The 15,729-nt window shown below is 38.8% G+C and overlaps 1 protein-coding gene across 2 annotated transcripts in view; it reads left to right on the top strand.

The window, feature by feature from the left end:
- Positions 1-13,207, top strand: part of LOC124613156 (phosphatidylinositol 4-kinase type 2-beta) — a 51,100-nt gene extending 37,893 nt beyond the window's left edge. For both annotated transcript variants that reach the window (XM_047141784.1, XM_047141783.1), the window contains exons 7-8: positions 5,711-5,850; positions 12,561-13,207. In XM_047141784.1, coding sequence (XP_046997740.1) covers positions 5,711-5,850; positions 12,561-12,660 — 240 coding nt within the window. In that variant the 3' untranslated portion in view covers positions 12,661-13,207. The remainder of the gene's footprint in view (positions 1-5,710; positions 5,851-12,560) is intronic.
- The last annotated feature ends 2,522 nt before the right edge of the window (positions 13,208-15,729 follow it).

Below are 15,729 nucleotides of genomic sequence, written 5' to 3'. Positions count from 1 at the left end.
GACAGGGTTTATTAATGGGACACTTAACACCTGTTGGAGATTGAAGAGGAGTATAGCCAGGTGGGTAGCCAATCACCCGAGGTGTTTTGAGCAGCTGTAAAGAAATTTCTAGCGTGGTTCTAGCCTGTTGTGGATGCAGATGGTCATCACATTGAGCAATATTTACAATCTGGAATATAAACATGGTAAGCAGTCAAGAAATGTGACCCTCTCATGTGGAAATTAAAATGTGTTTCTTTCAAAAGTTTATTCATTATTTCTCTTCCGCATGTCCTTACATTTGTTTCCACTAACTTTCATTGTCCTCTGATCTCTCGGTTTTTTGTGAGGGGCCTCTTCAAGTGTTGACAGCTTAACCATAACCACTTTATAGATTACAGACTTACGTAACTTGGATGGAACAATACATAAAATAAGCAAAACATCCACTCACAAAACAGCGGTTATGAGTGGAGCATAGAAACATGTAACAGACAACAGTAATCACACTAGCTTTCGAGCTCTTGGTCTTTTCCTAGTAAAGGTACACACATTTACGCACGCACAACCATACAGACACCCAAATGCTCTCTTTCATAGCTGCTGTGTGGCTGATTATTGATCATTGATTATTGAAAGTATTTGTTGGACTGATGGAGGTGGGGAGGGGGTACGGAAGGACACGCAAGGCAAGGAAGAGGTAGCAGAGTAAAGTGAAGCAGGCCTTCTGATAGATGATACAGAGACTGCACAACAAGACAAAAGGAGTTCACAGAGTAGAGCATATAAGGAATAGAGAAAGGGGGGGTGGAGGGAGGGAGAAAAGGAAAGGAGATGATGATGTTGGTGAAGAGGGTGGAGGAAGGGAGAGGGGGGGGGGGGGGTGAGAGAGAGAGAGAGAGAGAGAGAGAGAGAGAGAGAGAGAGAGAGAGAGAGTGAGAGTGAGAGTTTGTTCACAAGTTGGGATAATTAGGAAATTGCCTGCACTTATATTGATATCTTGACAGAGTTCTGTGAAGTAGTGTGGACAGGTATTCCGTATCATGAGTGGAGCCACGATTAGATACAGTAAAATTGTATAAGTTGGTGTGGTACAGTGTTGAGACATTGGGCTCTCATTTGGAAGACTTAAGTACAAAATATTGCTCAGCTGCCCAGACAAAGGCTTTTTGGCCCTTGAAAATATTGCTGCTTTCAAAACACTCATAGATAATTTTGAGGTGACCTTTTGATCAAAACCAACAGTCACTATCTTATTAACACTGTTTTAGATCTTCTAAGAGCGAAGTGTTGAATCCTGCCTTTATATAAGATATGTGGGGGTCTAGGAAGCCTGCCTTCTCAGATCGCTAAACAACATTCAAACAAATCATATTGATGAGTTTTATTACGAAATGAACAATGAAAATACTCAACTTTACCAAGAACGTAGAAGTTTCACAAGCAAAGAGCGGCATGCAAATAAGAAAACTCTTCAGTATATACAATTCCTAATACAAGTGAAATGACTAGTCTTGAAGCTATTGTAGAACTGGCCATGGCCAGTTGGGCGCAGCGCTTATATTCTCTTCGCATAGAAGCCGCTGCTGTCGTGTTGTCATCCTGGAGAGGGTTCGGTCAATGTGCAAGTGGCTGATGTCTTCTTCACAGGCCTCTCTGCTCTCTCATTTCCAACTGGTGTGTTGACGCATGACTTTACACCATAACATCAAGTTTCTAAAACTTTGACCTTGATGGAAACAATTCGAGTAACAGTGCAGTGTATTACTATTTTGTTCTACTGAACTGTGTCAGAGAGCTCGCATTATCTGGCCAAGGAATCTCTCGGAGGGAAAAATGTACTAGTAATAACTTGATGTTGTGGTGTACTTCACAATAGCCAACACACTGTCTTGTACCATAGGGTACAGAGTTCATATTAAAAAGGCTGTGCTGTATATTAAATTCTTCATTTGTGCGACCCCGATATTCATTGTTGATGTATTTCAAAACCATCGTAGCAACAAATAAAAATTCTTACATGTGATACCTGTAGGCAGTATCTATCTTACCACTAGTGAGATAAGCCTCTACATAAGTTGGATATAGTAGGAATTAGTGAAGTTCAGTGGCAGGAGGAACAAGACTTTTGGTCAGGTGAATACAGGGTAATAAATACAAAATCAAATAGGGGTAATGCAGGAGTAGGTTTAATAATGAACAAAACAATAGGAGTGCGGGTAAGCTACTACAAACAGCACAGTGAACGCATTGTTCTGGCCAAGATACACTAAGCCCACGCCTACGACAGTAGTACAAGTCTATATGTCAACTAACTCTGCAGATGACGAAGAAATGTGTGATGAAATAAAAGAAATTATTCAGATAGTGAAGGGAGACGAAAATTTAATAGTCATGGCAGACTGGAATTTTAGTGTAGGAAAAGGGAGAGAAGGAAAATAGTAGGTGAATATGGATTGGGAGTAAGAAATGAAGGAGGAAGCTGCCTGGTGGAATTTTGCACAGAGCACAACTTAATCATAGCTAACACTTGGTTCAAGGATAATAAAAGAAGGTTGTATACATGGAAGAAACCTGGAGATGCTAAAAGGTATCAGATTGATTATATAATGGTAAGACAGAGATTTAGCAACCAGGTTTTAAATTGTAAGACATTTCCAGGGGCAGATGTGGACTCTGACCACAATCTATTGGTTATGAACTGTAGATTAAAACTGAAGAAACTGCAAAAAGATGGAAAGTTAAGGAGATGGGACCTGGATAAACTGAAAGAACCAGAGGTTGTACAGTGTTTCAGGGAGAGCATAAGGGAACAATTGACAAGAATGGGGGAAAGAAATACAGTAGAAGAAGAATGGGTAGCTTTGAGGGATGAAGTAGTGAAGGCAGCAGACAATCAAGTAGGTAAAAAGACAAGGGCTAGTAGAAATCCTTGGGTGACAGAAGAAATATTGAATTTAATTGACGAAAGGAGAAAATATAAAATGCAGTAAATGAAGCAGGCAAAAAGGAATACAAACGTCTCAAAAATGAGATCGACAGGAAATGCAAAATGGCTAAGCAGGCATGGCCAGAGGACAAATGTAAGGATGTAGAGGCTTATCTCACGAGGGGGATCAGATAGATACTGCCCACAGGAAAATTAAAGAGACCTTTGGAGAAAAGAGAATGACTTGTATGAATATCGAGAGCTCGGATGGGAACCCAGTTCTAAGCAAAGAAGGGAAAGCAGAAAGGTGGAAGGAGTATATAGAGGGTCTATACAAGGGCAATGTACTTGAGGGCAATGTTATTGAAATGGAAGAGGATGTAGATGATGATGAAATGGGAGATATGATACTGCGTGAAGAGTTTGATAGAGCACTGAAAGATCTGAGTCGAAACAAGGCCCCGGGAGTAGACAACACTCCATTAGAACTACTGGCAGCCTTGGGAGAGCCAGTCCTGACAAAACTCTACCATCTGGTGAGCAAGATGTATGAGACAGGCGAAATACCCTCAGACTTCAAGAAGAATATAATAATTCCAATCCCAAAGAAACCAGGCATTGACAGATGTGAAAATTACCGAACTATCAGTTTAAATAAGTCACGGCTGCAAAATACTAACGCGAATTCTTTACAGGCGAATGGAAAACTGGTAGAAGTTGACCTTGGGGAAGATCAGTTTGGATTCCGTAGAAATATGGGAACACGTGAGGCAATACTGACCCTACGACTTATTTTAGAAGCTAGATTAAGAAAAGGCAAACCTACATTTCTAGCATTTGTAGACTTACAGAAGACTTTTGACAATGTTGACTGGAATACTCTCTTTCAAATTCTGAATATGGCGGGGGAAAAATACAGGGACCGAAAGGCTATTTACAATTTGTGCAGAAACCAGATGGCAGTTATAAGAGTCAAGGGACATGAAAGGGAAGAAAGGGAAGCAGTGGTTGGGAAGGGAGTGAGACAGGGTTGTAGCTTCTCCCCGATGTTGTTCAGTCTGTATACTGAGCAAGCAGTAAAGGAAACAAAAGAAAAATTCGGAGTAGGTATTAAAATCCATCGAGAAGAAATAAAAATTTTGAGGTTCGCCGATGACATTGTAATTCTGTCAGAGACAGCAAAGGAGTTGGAAGAGCAGTTGAACGGAATGGACAGTGTCTTGAAAGGAGGGTATAAGATGAACATCAATAAAAGCGAAACGAGGGTAATGGAATGTAGTCAAATTAAGTTGGGTGATGCTGAGGGAATTAGATTAGAAAATGAGACACTTAAAGTAGTAAAAGAGTTTTGCTATTTGGGGAGCAAAATAACTGATGATGGTCGAAGTAGAGAAGATATAAAATGTAGACTGGCAATGGCAAGGAAAGCGTTTCTGAAGAAGAGAAATTTGTTAACATTGAGTATAGATTTAAGTGTCAGGAACTCGTTTCTGGAAGTATTTGTATGGAGTTTAGCCATGTATGGAAGTGAAACATGGACGATAACTCATTTGGACAAGAAGAGAATATAAGTTTTCGAAATGTGGTGCTACAGAAGAATGCTGAAGATTGGATGGGTAGATCACATAACTAATGAGGAGGTACTGAATAGGATTGGGGAGAAGAGGAGTTTGTGGCACAACTTGACGAGAAGAAGGGACCGGTTGGTACGACATGTTGTGAGGCATCAAGGGATCACAAATTTAGTATTGGAGGGCAGCGCAGAGAGTAAAAATCGCAGAGGCAGACCAAGAGATGAATACACTAAGCAGATTCAGAGGGATGTAGGCTGCATTACATACTGGGAGATGAAGAAGCTTGAACAGGATATGGTAGCGTGGAGAGCTGCATCAAACCAGTCTCAGGACTGAAGACCACATCAAACAACATGATACCATTCACATTTTGCTTTTATCTTCATCGTTTGGCAAGGATGGATATGGCGCCTTCTTGCTTGAAACTGGAAAATTCACTCAGCCTGTGCTGTAGCTCATCCTTTTCCTCCTTGAAGGTGGTGTGGCTCGTTTGGCATCAATGAGATGTAATTTTCTGAAAGGAAAAGCAAACAGTACTGCGCAAACATCTTATTCAATATACTCAGCAGTTTTGGCAAACCTTTGTCTTTCTGAAAAAGCTGTTGCATATGAAGAGCATGAATCTTAATGCAGTGGAATACAATGATCAGCTAAATGAGATTCCCAGGGATGACTTTTCTATTGCCGTGAAGAGGTTGGAATTACCTGCAACTCGTGTCTGGTTCGAAATGAAACAGCTATCAGGGAAACAAACTATAAGATTACATCTGCTTTCTCTTTGTTTGGGGTTAAAATTGTGTATTGAATTCCAGGCGTTTTTGTAACCATTTTCTTTCTTTGTAAAAAGTGGAATCAAAAGCTAAATGAAGATTACTGTGTACCACTGCAAAGTAATATCACCCACTACTTTTGACTGACTTTCTTAACCTTCATACAACTTGAATAATTTCTTACTTTACCCTCTGAAAGAATGGAATTGATCTGTTAAATAATTTTCTGTGCTACTGTTTGTGGTCATGCAAATCGTACACTGGCATCAGTCAGTAAACAGATAAAATTGTTAAATTTTTGTTGACTGTGTTCATTAAGTTGATTTGCCACTTGCTTATTCATGCTTGCACAGCATTCTTAAGTGAAATGTTTGAGTATAATATGTCCTACCATAGCAGAACTGAAAGCAAAGTGAAAGGATAGATACATTCACTAATAACTATAATTGTGTTTTCAGCAAGACAAGGGGTTTGATCGTCACTTATTTGAGAGGCAGATGAGTGTCATGAGAGGACAGATCCTCAATTTGACCCAAGCATTGAAGGATGGTAAAAGCCCTGTGCAGCTTGTTCAGATGCCAGCTGTAATTGTTGAAAGGTTAGTATTTTTTCCAGTTGCTGTTGTTTATGCTGATGTTAAAGTTACAATTTATGTTATCATGTGCAATACCAGCCAATAATACATACCTAAAAAAATTGCATTCAGAATGTTTTTTTTTTTTCGGCTGATAAAAGATAGATTAAGGAAATTGAAAGTTTTCATAGTGAATGTTAGTGTATTCACATTGTGACATTTTAGATGTACTATTTCAGCTACACCATGTAGCTCGTGGGCTAAACATAAAATGTGTGTTAAATCTGGATAAAATACTTTAATTGCCCTCCTGATCTTCATAATATATGGGGGCAGCATTGCTTGGGAACAACAAGATTCTTTTTTATTTAACCTTTTGGCCACATTATTCCTTCAAAAAAATAGTATCAGATTACCCTAATGTTGAGCAAAATATCCCCACTTATTTGAATCAATATTTTCACATTTCACTTCACTGTACTTGATGTTCTGCTTGAAAGTTGATGTTATGAGAACTCTACATCAGCCAGAACCATTAATTAAATGGTTTAAAATATTTGTATAAAGAGAAATTTATTTGCTGGTTGGATTATCCTGTTGGCAAGATGTTTAACATTTATCAAGAACGTAAGAAACAATAGATTGATACTGTAAAGATAACATGCTAAATTGCAGACAGGCACAATTAAGACACACATAAGCTTTAGGCCTGTACCTTCATCAGAAAAAGAGAAGCACATATTCATTTACACAAGCAAGGACACATGACTGTGAACTCCAACAGCTCAGGCCTGAGCTGTGTTTGTTTGTATGAATGACCAGTGTGTGTTTCCCTTTTTCCAACTAAGGCTGAGGCTGAAAGCTCATGTTCAGTGTCTTTCGATTGTGCCTGTCTGCAGCTTAGCATGTTATTGCAGTAAGAAGCAATCTCTCTTTGTTTACAATGTTGGTATTCCTACCTGGAGTTTCCATTGTTTGATTTTGTTTAACATTTATCATTTTCTAAATAATTTGGAAACAGTGCCTCTACTTACCGCAGTGGCATGACATTGCTCCCTTGTGACAATTTGTGCCTAACAGTTACTGAAGTGTGAAAAAGTCCCTTTCTTTTAGTTCATAGTGAAAACAATTCACAATAAGTTTCAACATCATACCCTGTATGTTTGTTGTTGTTAAACAAATGTTCATTGTTGTTAAATGCTATTGTTATCACTGTACGTTTTAAATACTTGTAGAAGGTCCCTGCAGAATACATAACCTAAAATTTCAATTTTATGTTACGTGTTGGAAGAAAGGTGTTTCATCAAGGAAGCAAAACTTAAAACTGCAGGAGATGCAAATTAGGGCAATTGCAAGAAAGCCGTTCAGTGACCACAACATTTTAAAAGAAGCATAGAGGTTCTGGGACATCAAGCTCATGACATAGATATGGTCATAAGGAGGAACCAAGTCCATGACTGTGCATGTCGATAAAAATGCTAGCAAAGTAAGAAAGGTCAATGAGTTCACGTCAGATTGCTCCTAAAATTATACAAGATTTTGAGAAGAGTATTTTAAATCAAACAATGCTTAGATGTCTTTTAGAGATGTATGCGAGGAAGGCTCTCAAGAGGAAACATATGCTGACTAAGAAACACAGCATCACAGATAGAATTCAGTTTGTAAAAATGTCAGGACGTCCAAAAAGTTATGCTTATATTGCTGTGCATCTGAAGTCTCAGCTGTCTTTGTGTATTGAAATGCTACTCAGCTGTTACATCTTGACCTTCTTTCCTCTGCTTCCTGCATCGATAGGAAAGGTGTCTGCATGTTTAGTTCGCTGCACCAGTATATTATTTTGTTACACAACAGTTCTTTCAAAAATATCCCAGCTCCTCGTCACTGATAAAAGTTGGAGTGGGTTACCTTTTTTTTTTATTCCTGTGAATTGCTGGATTGTCAAGTATGGCATACAGTCTAAACATTTTAGCAAAACTAGCTCTTTCAGTTTGCGGGTAGAAGGAAGGAGCACAAGGACTTTTGAAAAGTGAGAGGTGGTGCGAGGAGACTAAGTTTCCATCACTTCGTGCTGTGCCGATAACATACACTTCATGCTAATCTTTAGCTATATTAGAAATATCACATAGAACATGCCAGTAACAAATTGACCCCTCCCAGGGGAAACTGCCTTACAGTAGGCACCTTCATTGCCAGACAGGAGGGTTTGCGTACTTTGTTGAAGTCGATAGCTGTGCATATTCATGCGGCTTTATATATATAAAAAAAAAAATCTTCAAAATATGCAGTTGCTCACCATATGGCCAAAATATACAAATATATTTACAGCATGCATTACATGGAAATTCGGGCTCGAGTCATAATAATCTGGCAACTGCATATGCATGCCTTGAAAAGAAGTTTTACTTAACCGGAAATAAAAATATCACATCTTTTGTACAGATGTTACGCACAAGAAATTCATTTAACTTGTGGTAAAAATTTGATTTAGAAAAGGGCCGTAGAAGTTTGCATTAAATTTCAGTACTTAATATTCAGTACTTTACCTCTCATAAACCTTTCCTTTAGGAACGGAATATTCATTTGGTTGAAATATCAGTTTTTTTTAGTTAATCAAAAAATTTCTATGTTTATCATAATACAAACCAAAGGCCATAAACTACCTCTAAAACATACTACTACACAAGGCATTGGTGCAGTGATTTATAGAAATATTCGTATCCATAACTGCCATGAAATAGCAACACTAGTCTGATAAATCATACCAAAACCCAAGTAGAAGCTGAGAATTTTGTAAAATAAATGAGACAGTATGAGCAGAATTATGATGAACACCACCTACAGTAGTGTTACTGTATGAGCTGTTACCAAAATTGTGGTTCATTGAAAAATGGAAATTTCTAAATGACACGATAAACAAGCTGACGTGTCTGTGGTTTTGATTTCTGTGTAATATGACTACTGAACCTTCCATTTCTGAAACTGGTAACGTTTTAAGATAAAGATTATGGGTGAGCCAAGTGCGTGATTTATAGGGTGATACTGACGGTTGTCATATTTAGAGAGCTGTGGACTTCCTTTTTTTTCCGTGGTTTCCTGCTTTCTCAGGCAATATTCAGGAGTGGAACAGCTTTATTACATAATGTTACCATTGATAAGTCCTGCAGTTCCTCATACGCCACACTGTTTATGGCCATCTGTTTAAAAATCCTTAAACAGAATAAGACTGCACATTGGTTAAAGCAGTGGACTTGCATTGGAGAGAAATGGGGTTTACATTTTCATCACACAATCCACATTCAGATTTTCCACAGTTGCCTTGAATCACTTGAGGCAGTGCCTGATTGATTCTTTTGAAAAGGACATGGCCAATTTCCTCTCCCAGTCCAAGCTTGTACTCTGCTTCTAATGTCCTCAACATTAAGTTTTTTGGTTCTTTCCTCAAATTTCATAATCTCATGATGAAAATGAATATTACTGTCATTTTCGATTGTACAGATAATGTACTGTGGTAGAATGAGATTTTCACTCTGCAGCGGAGCGTACACTGATGTGAAACTTCCTGGCAGATTAAAACTGTGTGCTGGACTGAGACTCAAACTCGGGACCTTTGCCTTTCGAAAGGCAAAGGTCCCAAGTTCGAGTCTTGGCCCAGCACACAGTTGTAATCTGCCACGAAGTTTCAGAACTCTATTTATTTATGTTAAATATATCCTCCACATTCCGCCAAGAGCTGTTTAAAATGTTAAATGATGGATTGATTGATAACAGCGATTGCTAATGCAGTTTCATGTGCAATTATAAAGTTGATCACTTTTCACAAAAAATTTTAAAAAAATGTGAAAAGTTTGTCATCCATGCCCATTGTACAAAGGGTGAGAATGAATTGCCTACACATGCCCATGAAGGTCCTAGGTCTTTGTATCTTATATATTACATTCAGATTAACTGCTAGGTCAGAAAAGCACTCAGTGCAGTCAGGTAGGGCTGTACTCATGAAAGACTGATGCTAGATTCATATCAACAATTATTTGGTTTCCAATATTTCTTTGCTTATTTTGAGCCTTTGCGTTAATCTCCCACTTCACGTAAAGACGTTTGAGGCCAGAGTAGATGTCTTTGCCCATCGCTGATACAGCTATAAGCTCATCATGGGTGTACAATGATTCGAGATTATGCTTAAATATGTTTACATGTATATTCAGTTGCAATTTTGACTCAACATATTTACAGATACTACAGTATTATAAACAAAACAATAAATGATTATTATCTTCACACTTGAATTTATGTGCAGAGCAATTGTTATAGCAGTACTTGTACTAGAAAAATACATGTTAACATTATACGGTGACAAAAAATAGCCTGATCTACATAAAATACTGGTATTAACATTTAACAATCTTGACACTGTGTAGTTATGTCTTTTCATTGGTAAGTTCCCTTTCGCAGAATCCTCAGTAGAATGGAATAAATTATTCAAGAAGAAATATCTTCATTAAGTTTTGAAAGGATATTTTCTATTCACTAAGTGTTTAAGTTTAGAGGGAAGAAAGTTGAAAGTTTGTGCACAGGCATATCTCTGTGACAGACACAGGGATGGTAAATTGTTGTTCATCCTTTCTGGTTTTTTTGTCAGTAAATTGCTGCAACCAAAGGAGAGGCTGGTTCTCCTGACATAACATAACAAATAGTTTTCTGTGTCCTTACCACAATGAGATAATGTTGAATGTCAAGTGGCCTTATAGCAGATAGTTAAATAACTTACTTTCATTCCTTCAGTCAGATATCTCTCTCCTTTTTTTCCTTTCTGTGTGTCTGAAAGATTTTCTTACATTCTGTGCCTTCAGAGTACTGCACCATGATCATTTTAGTACTTGGTCTTCTCTATCAGCTGTATAGCTGGTTAGATAGATAGTCTGAGAACTGAACCAGTCAAAACCGAGTGAGGTGGCGCAGTGGTTAGCACACTGGACTCGCATTCGGGAGGACAACGGTTCAATCCCGCGTCCGGCCATCCTGATTTAGGTTTTCCGTGATTTCCCTAAATCGCTTCAGGCAAATGCCGGGATGGTTCCTTAGAAAGGGCATGGCCGATTTCCTTCCCTAATCCGAGCTTGTGCTCCATCTCTAATGACCTCGTTGTCAACAGGACGTTAAACAGTAATCTCCTCCTCCTCCTGAACCAGTCAACATCTGAAAATGGAAGGAATACTGTGGAAGAATGTGAAGGTAGTTAAAAGAATCTATTTCCTGCATCCTCTTTCACAAACTTAGGCTGCTCAAAGTCCAGTGTCCACACAGAGGAAGACATTTTTTCCCCAATCAAGGAAGGGCAGGGTGAGGAATTACTCATGTAAGTAGACGAATGTATATGAATGAGGATGAGCTAACAGTTCGTGCACAGGAATTTGATGCAGCTAATGATGAGACAATTACCAAGCAAATACACTGTAACTAGATTTATTTGGCAGAAATATTCGATCAAAGTAGGGAACAAAACCTAACATTATCTGTATATTACATTTGAGAAACATGGCATTTCTTTATTACAAATGATGAAATATTTGGTGGCAGATTCCATGCTACCACTGGACATTCTGTAGAGTTAGGTTGTGAAGCTGGGACTTTCCTGCAATTTCTCTCCTCTCCATGACAGAGAAGTGTGTTAACATCAAAATGTTGATCCAAGCAGACATGTCAGTCACATTGTTGTGTAGCTGCAAAAACTATTCTGCATTTACATTACAACACAATCATAATTAGCTCCTTACTAATTTGCAAAGAATGTTGCCTCTACTAAGCCACCATCATCATACCATGGAGTGGTAAAATATCACCAAATGCTGTTCTTACAAAAAGCCCTTGAAACTGGCAATAGTTGACAAATGTGGTGCCTTGAAAAATCCACACACTGCACCATGACCTTCGTGATGTTTTGCTTTAACTTCAATGACATTGTCTTCACACTGATTTTACAGAAGAGACCAAATGTGTACAGAATAATGTTCTGGGATACAGTTCAGAATTACAATCTCATTGTCTACAGTAGGAGACGCTGAAGAATCACGGACAAAATGTCATTGCAAGTGAGCTGTGTTTTTGGGGTGTACCAGATTTTGTATGTGCTAGGTAATTTGGTTTCTTGCTGTTGTCTCGTTCAGTTTGAAGTGAAGCAATAGTCAACAGGTAGTGTTACACATTTGTTGGTAGTATAGATATATCAATCTAAGAAGTGACACAATCCTGCTGATGAAAGTTCAGAGAAATTGTTGCTACTGTCTTTAGTTTCTGTAAAACTCTGCTACTGAATTTTGAAGGAACTGGTTCAACAGGAAGTTGTTGAGTGGTACGCATGCTAAAATAAAACTTTCCTGGCAGATTAAAACTGTGTCTGGACCGAGACTCGAATTCGGGACCTTTACCTTTCGCGGGCAACTGCTCTGCCATCTGAGCTACCCAAGCACGACTCGCGCCTCGTCCTCACAGCTTTACTTCCGCCAGTACCTCATCTCCTACTTTCCAAACTTCACAGAAGCTCTTCTGCTAGCCTAGCAGAACTAGCACTCGTGGACGAAATGATGATAAAATAAATTTAAGAAATCTCACCAATTGATGGTATTCCTTGATAAGTCATTGAGCACATTACTTGAACTTTATTTGTAGATCTTTAGTTTATTTTTAAGTGTATAAACCTTGTACAGAACACATTACTGTGACATTTAATTTATTTTCAGGTCAAAGGGACATGTAGGAACAACATCACGTTTCCGTTCATTCAGTGATACCTTCACACAGCGCTTCCAGAATAAAAGCCCATTTTTCTCATGGTGTTGATACGGACATGATGAAATATTTCCAAGGAACAATGTGAGACTGTTTATTCGTTTACTAAGTCATGTGAGAGGATTGTATAATCACATATTTACGTATAATTTTGTACAGTGCTCCTTTATTTTAAGGAGGCATGAAAATATAATAATAGCCTTTCCCAGTGCCCATTCCTGTATTTTTAAACCTCATGCAGACTATTTTTAAAGATCTGATGTTCATTTTGTATGATGTTTTCTCCATATAATTTCACCATAGTCAATCAGAAAGTAGCATGTGGTGCGTAAGAAATGTTGCGAATGTTTTCACATTTTTTTCGTATTAAATCAAAAGGGAAAGTAATATTTTTTTTCTTTCTTTTTGGTAGCATACAGCTTTAAATATAAATATTTCTGAAACATGACAGATATGAACAATTGTTAATAAACCTGAAGCAATCATGCTCTTTCCTTTTTCTCAAAGAAAAACTGATTTTAGATTTGCATCATTGTTACATTGCACTTATTAAAATTTGTACATTGATTATAAAATTAAAGGTCTCGCTATATTTAAACATTTTGTTACCTTTATTTGCTGTGTGATCACCAAATTTTATGTTGTATCAGTTAACATGTTTTTGTATAATAAGGTAAGCACATATTTATCATGTTTTGCAAATACAATAAACAAGTAAGAATGAAGGCATAGTCTTGATTTTGTTTTGCAAGGAGTGAAAAATTATTGCCTTGGGACAGGTTCATTAATATCAGTGTACTGTTGTGTGCATTAAAGGAAAGCAGAAATAGGCCAGAAGAACAATTTATCTTCATCAGTGCTTTTCTGTTACGCAAATCGGCATTTATCATCTCCTCAAAGCATTGTCAGAAGTGGCACTCTCATTAGTAAAGGAACCAGTGGTGCTTAAACCTTGACGTTTGGGGTATAGAGTCCAGCACGTAATTACTGAGTTGCTGCTCCTGCAAGTATTTTACTGCCTGTAAATTATACCCAAGTAACATAAGCCATTAACAAAGAATACAGAGAATTGTCTGCAGAGTAGAATTCGGGTAGGATCTCTTGGACAGTATTGCAGTGGTGGCAATGTTGACAGAAGCAGTGGCTGCTTTTAGAGCTTTTATTTGTTTTCTTGTAATCACCAGAGTGTCAATATCTCACATTTTGAGCCAAATGATGATGCCATAACATAGCAAATTTGTATACAGGCACCATATCCACCTTTGTAAACTCTGTTGTGAGCAATGAATGTTACTCTTTTCTTTACACTACTGGCCATTAAAATTGCTACACCATGAAGATGACATGCTACAGACGCGAAATTTAACCGACAGGATGAAGATGCTGTGATATGGAAATGATTAGCTTTTCACAGCTTTCACACAAGGTTGGCGCCGGTGGCGACACCTACAACATGCTGACATGAGGAAAGTTTCCAACCGATTTCTCATACACAAACAACAGTTGACCGGCATTGCCTGGTGAAACATTGTTGTCGTGCCTCGTGTACGGAGGAGAAATGTGTACCATCATGTTTCCGACTTTGATAAAGGTCGGATTGTAGCCTATTGCAATTACGGTTTATCGTATCACGACATTGCTGCTCGCGTTGGTCGAGATCCAGTGACTGTTAGCAGAATATGGAATCGGTGGGTTCAGGAGGGTAATACAGGACGCCGTGCTGGATCCCAACGGCCTCGTATCACTAGCAGTCGAGATGACAGGCATCTTATCCGCATGGCTGTAACGGATCATGCAGCCACGTCTCGATCTCCGAGTCAACAGATGGGGACGTTTGCAAGGCAACAACCATCTGCACGAACAGTTCGACGACGTTTGCAGCAGCATGCACTATCGGCTCAGACGCCATGGCTGCAGTTACCCTTGACGCTGCATCACAGACAGGAGCACCTCCGATGGTGTATTCAACGACAACTTGGGTGCACGAATGGCAAAACGTCATTTTTCTTGGATGAATCCAGGTTCTGTTTACAGCATCATGATGGTCGCATCCGTGTTTGGCGACATCGCGGTGAATGCACATTGGAAGTGTGTATTTGTCATCGCCATACTGGCGTATCACCCGGTGTGATGGTATGGGATGCCACTGGTTACACGCCTCGGTCACCTCTTGTTCGCATTGATGGCACTTTGAACAGTGGAAGTTACATTTCAGATATGTTACGACCCGTGGCTCTACCCTTCATTTGATCCCTGCAAAACCCTACATTTCAGCAGGATAATGCACAACCACATGTTGCAGGTCCTGTACAGGCAATTCTGGACACAGAAAATGTTCAACTGCTGCCCTGGCTAGCACATTCTCCAGATCTCTCACCAACTGAAAACGCCTGGTCAATGGTGGCCGAGCAACTGGCTCGTCACAATACGCCAGTCACTACTCTTGATGAACTGTGGTAACGTGTTGAAGCTGCATGGGCAGCTGTACCTGTACACGCCATCCAAGCTCTGAAAATGTAATCACATGTCAGTTCTGGTATAATATATTTGTCCAATGAATACCCATTTATCATCTACATTTCTTCTTTGTGTAGCAATTTTAATGGCCGGTAGTGTAAATAGTGGGCATCCCATGGTCTGATGGAATGATAAACACACATTTTTTTCACCTTTTTATTTGAAAAGTAATGTTGTTGTAACTGGTGTGACAGAATTCATCACTGTCTTTATAAGGTACGAAAACTACCTAAATACACACTTCAATATTACCTGTAGGCACCATCTCATTGTAGTTGCAGTTCTGTCTTCAAGGCAAATTTGCATTTAGGGTACAATCCAAATGCTGCACAGACAGAGTGACTGCTGGTAATTCTCAGTATGAGTTAAAAATCTGTCTGTTTTTGCATTTTTGGTCTTTTCACTAAACAGATGTAGGAGAAAGCAATCTGTTGGTAGACTCTCCTAGGAATCAGTATTACTGGAATTTTAACAGCAAACCACAATACAATGCATAGGACCTCTCCTTGTTTCATCTGTCTTTAGAGTTAGAAACACATTTTGACACTTCCATGCTTATTAATCAGTGATGGAAAATGGCATCTTTTCATTGTTTGTTTATTG

The sequence above is a fragment of the Schistocerca americana genome, chromosome 4, assembly GCF_021461395.2.
Source record: "Schistocerca americana isolate TAMUIC-IGC-003095 chromosome 4, iqSchAmer2.1, whole genome shotgun sequence".
Classification (NCBI taxonomy): Eukaryota; Metazoa; Arthropoda; class Insecta; order Orthoptera; family Acrididae; genus Schistocerca; species Schistocerca americana.
Note: the sequence above shows the minus strand (reverse complement) of the source record. Positions and strands in the feature narration are given on the sequence as shown.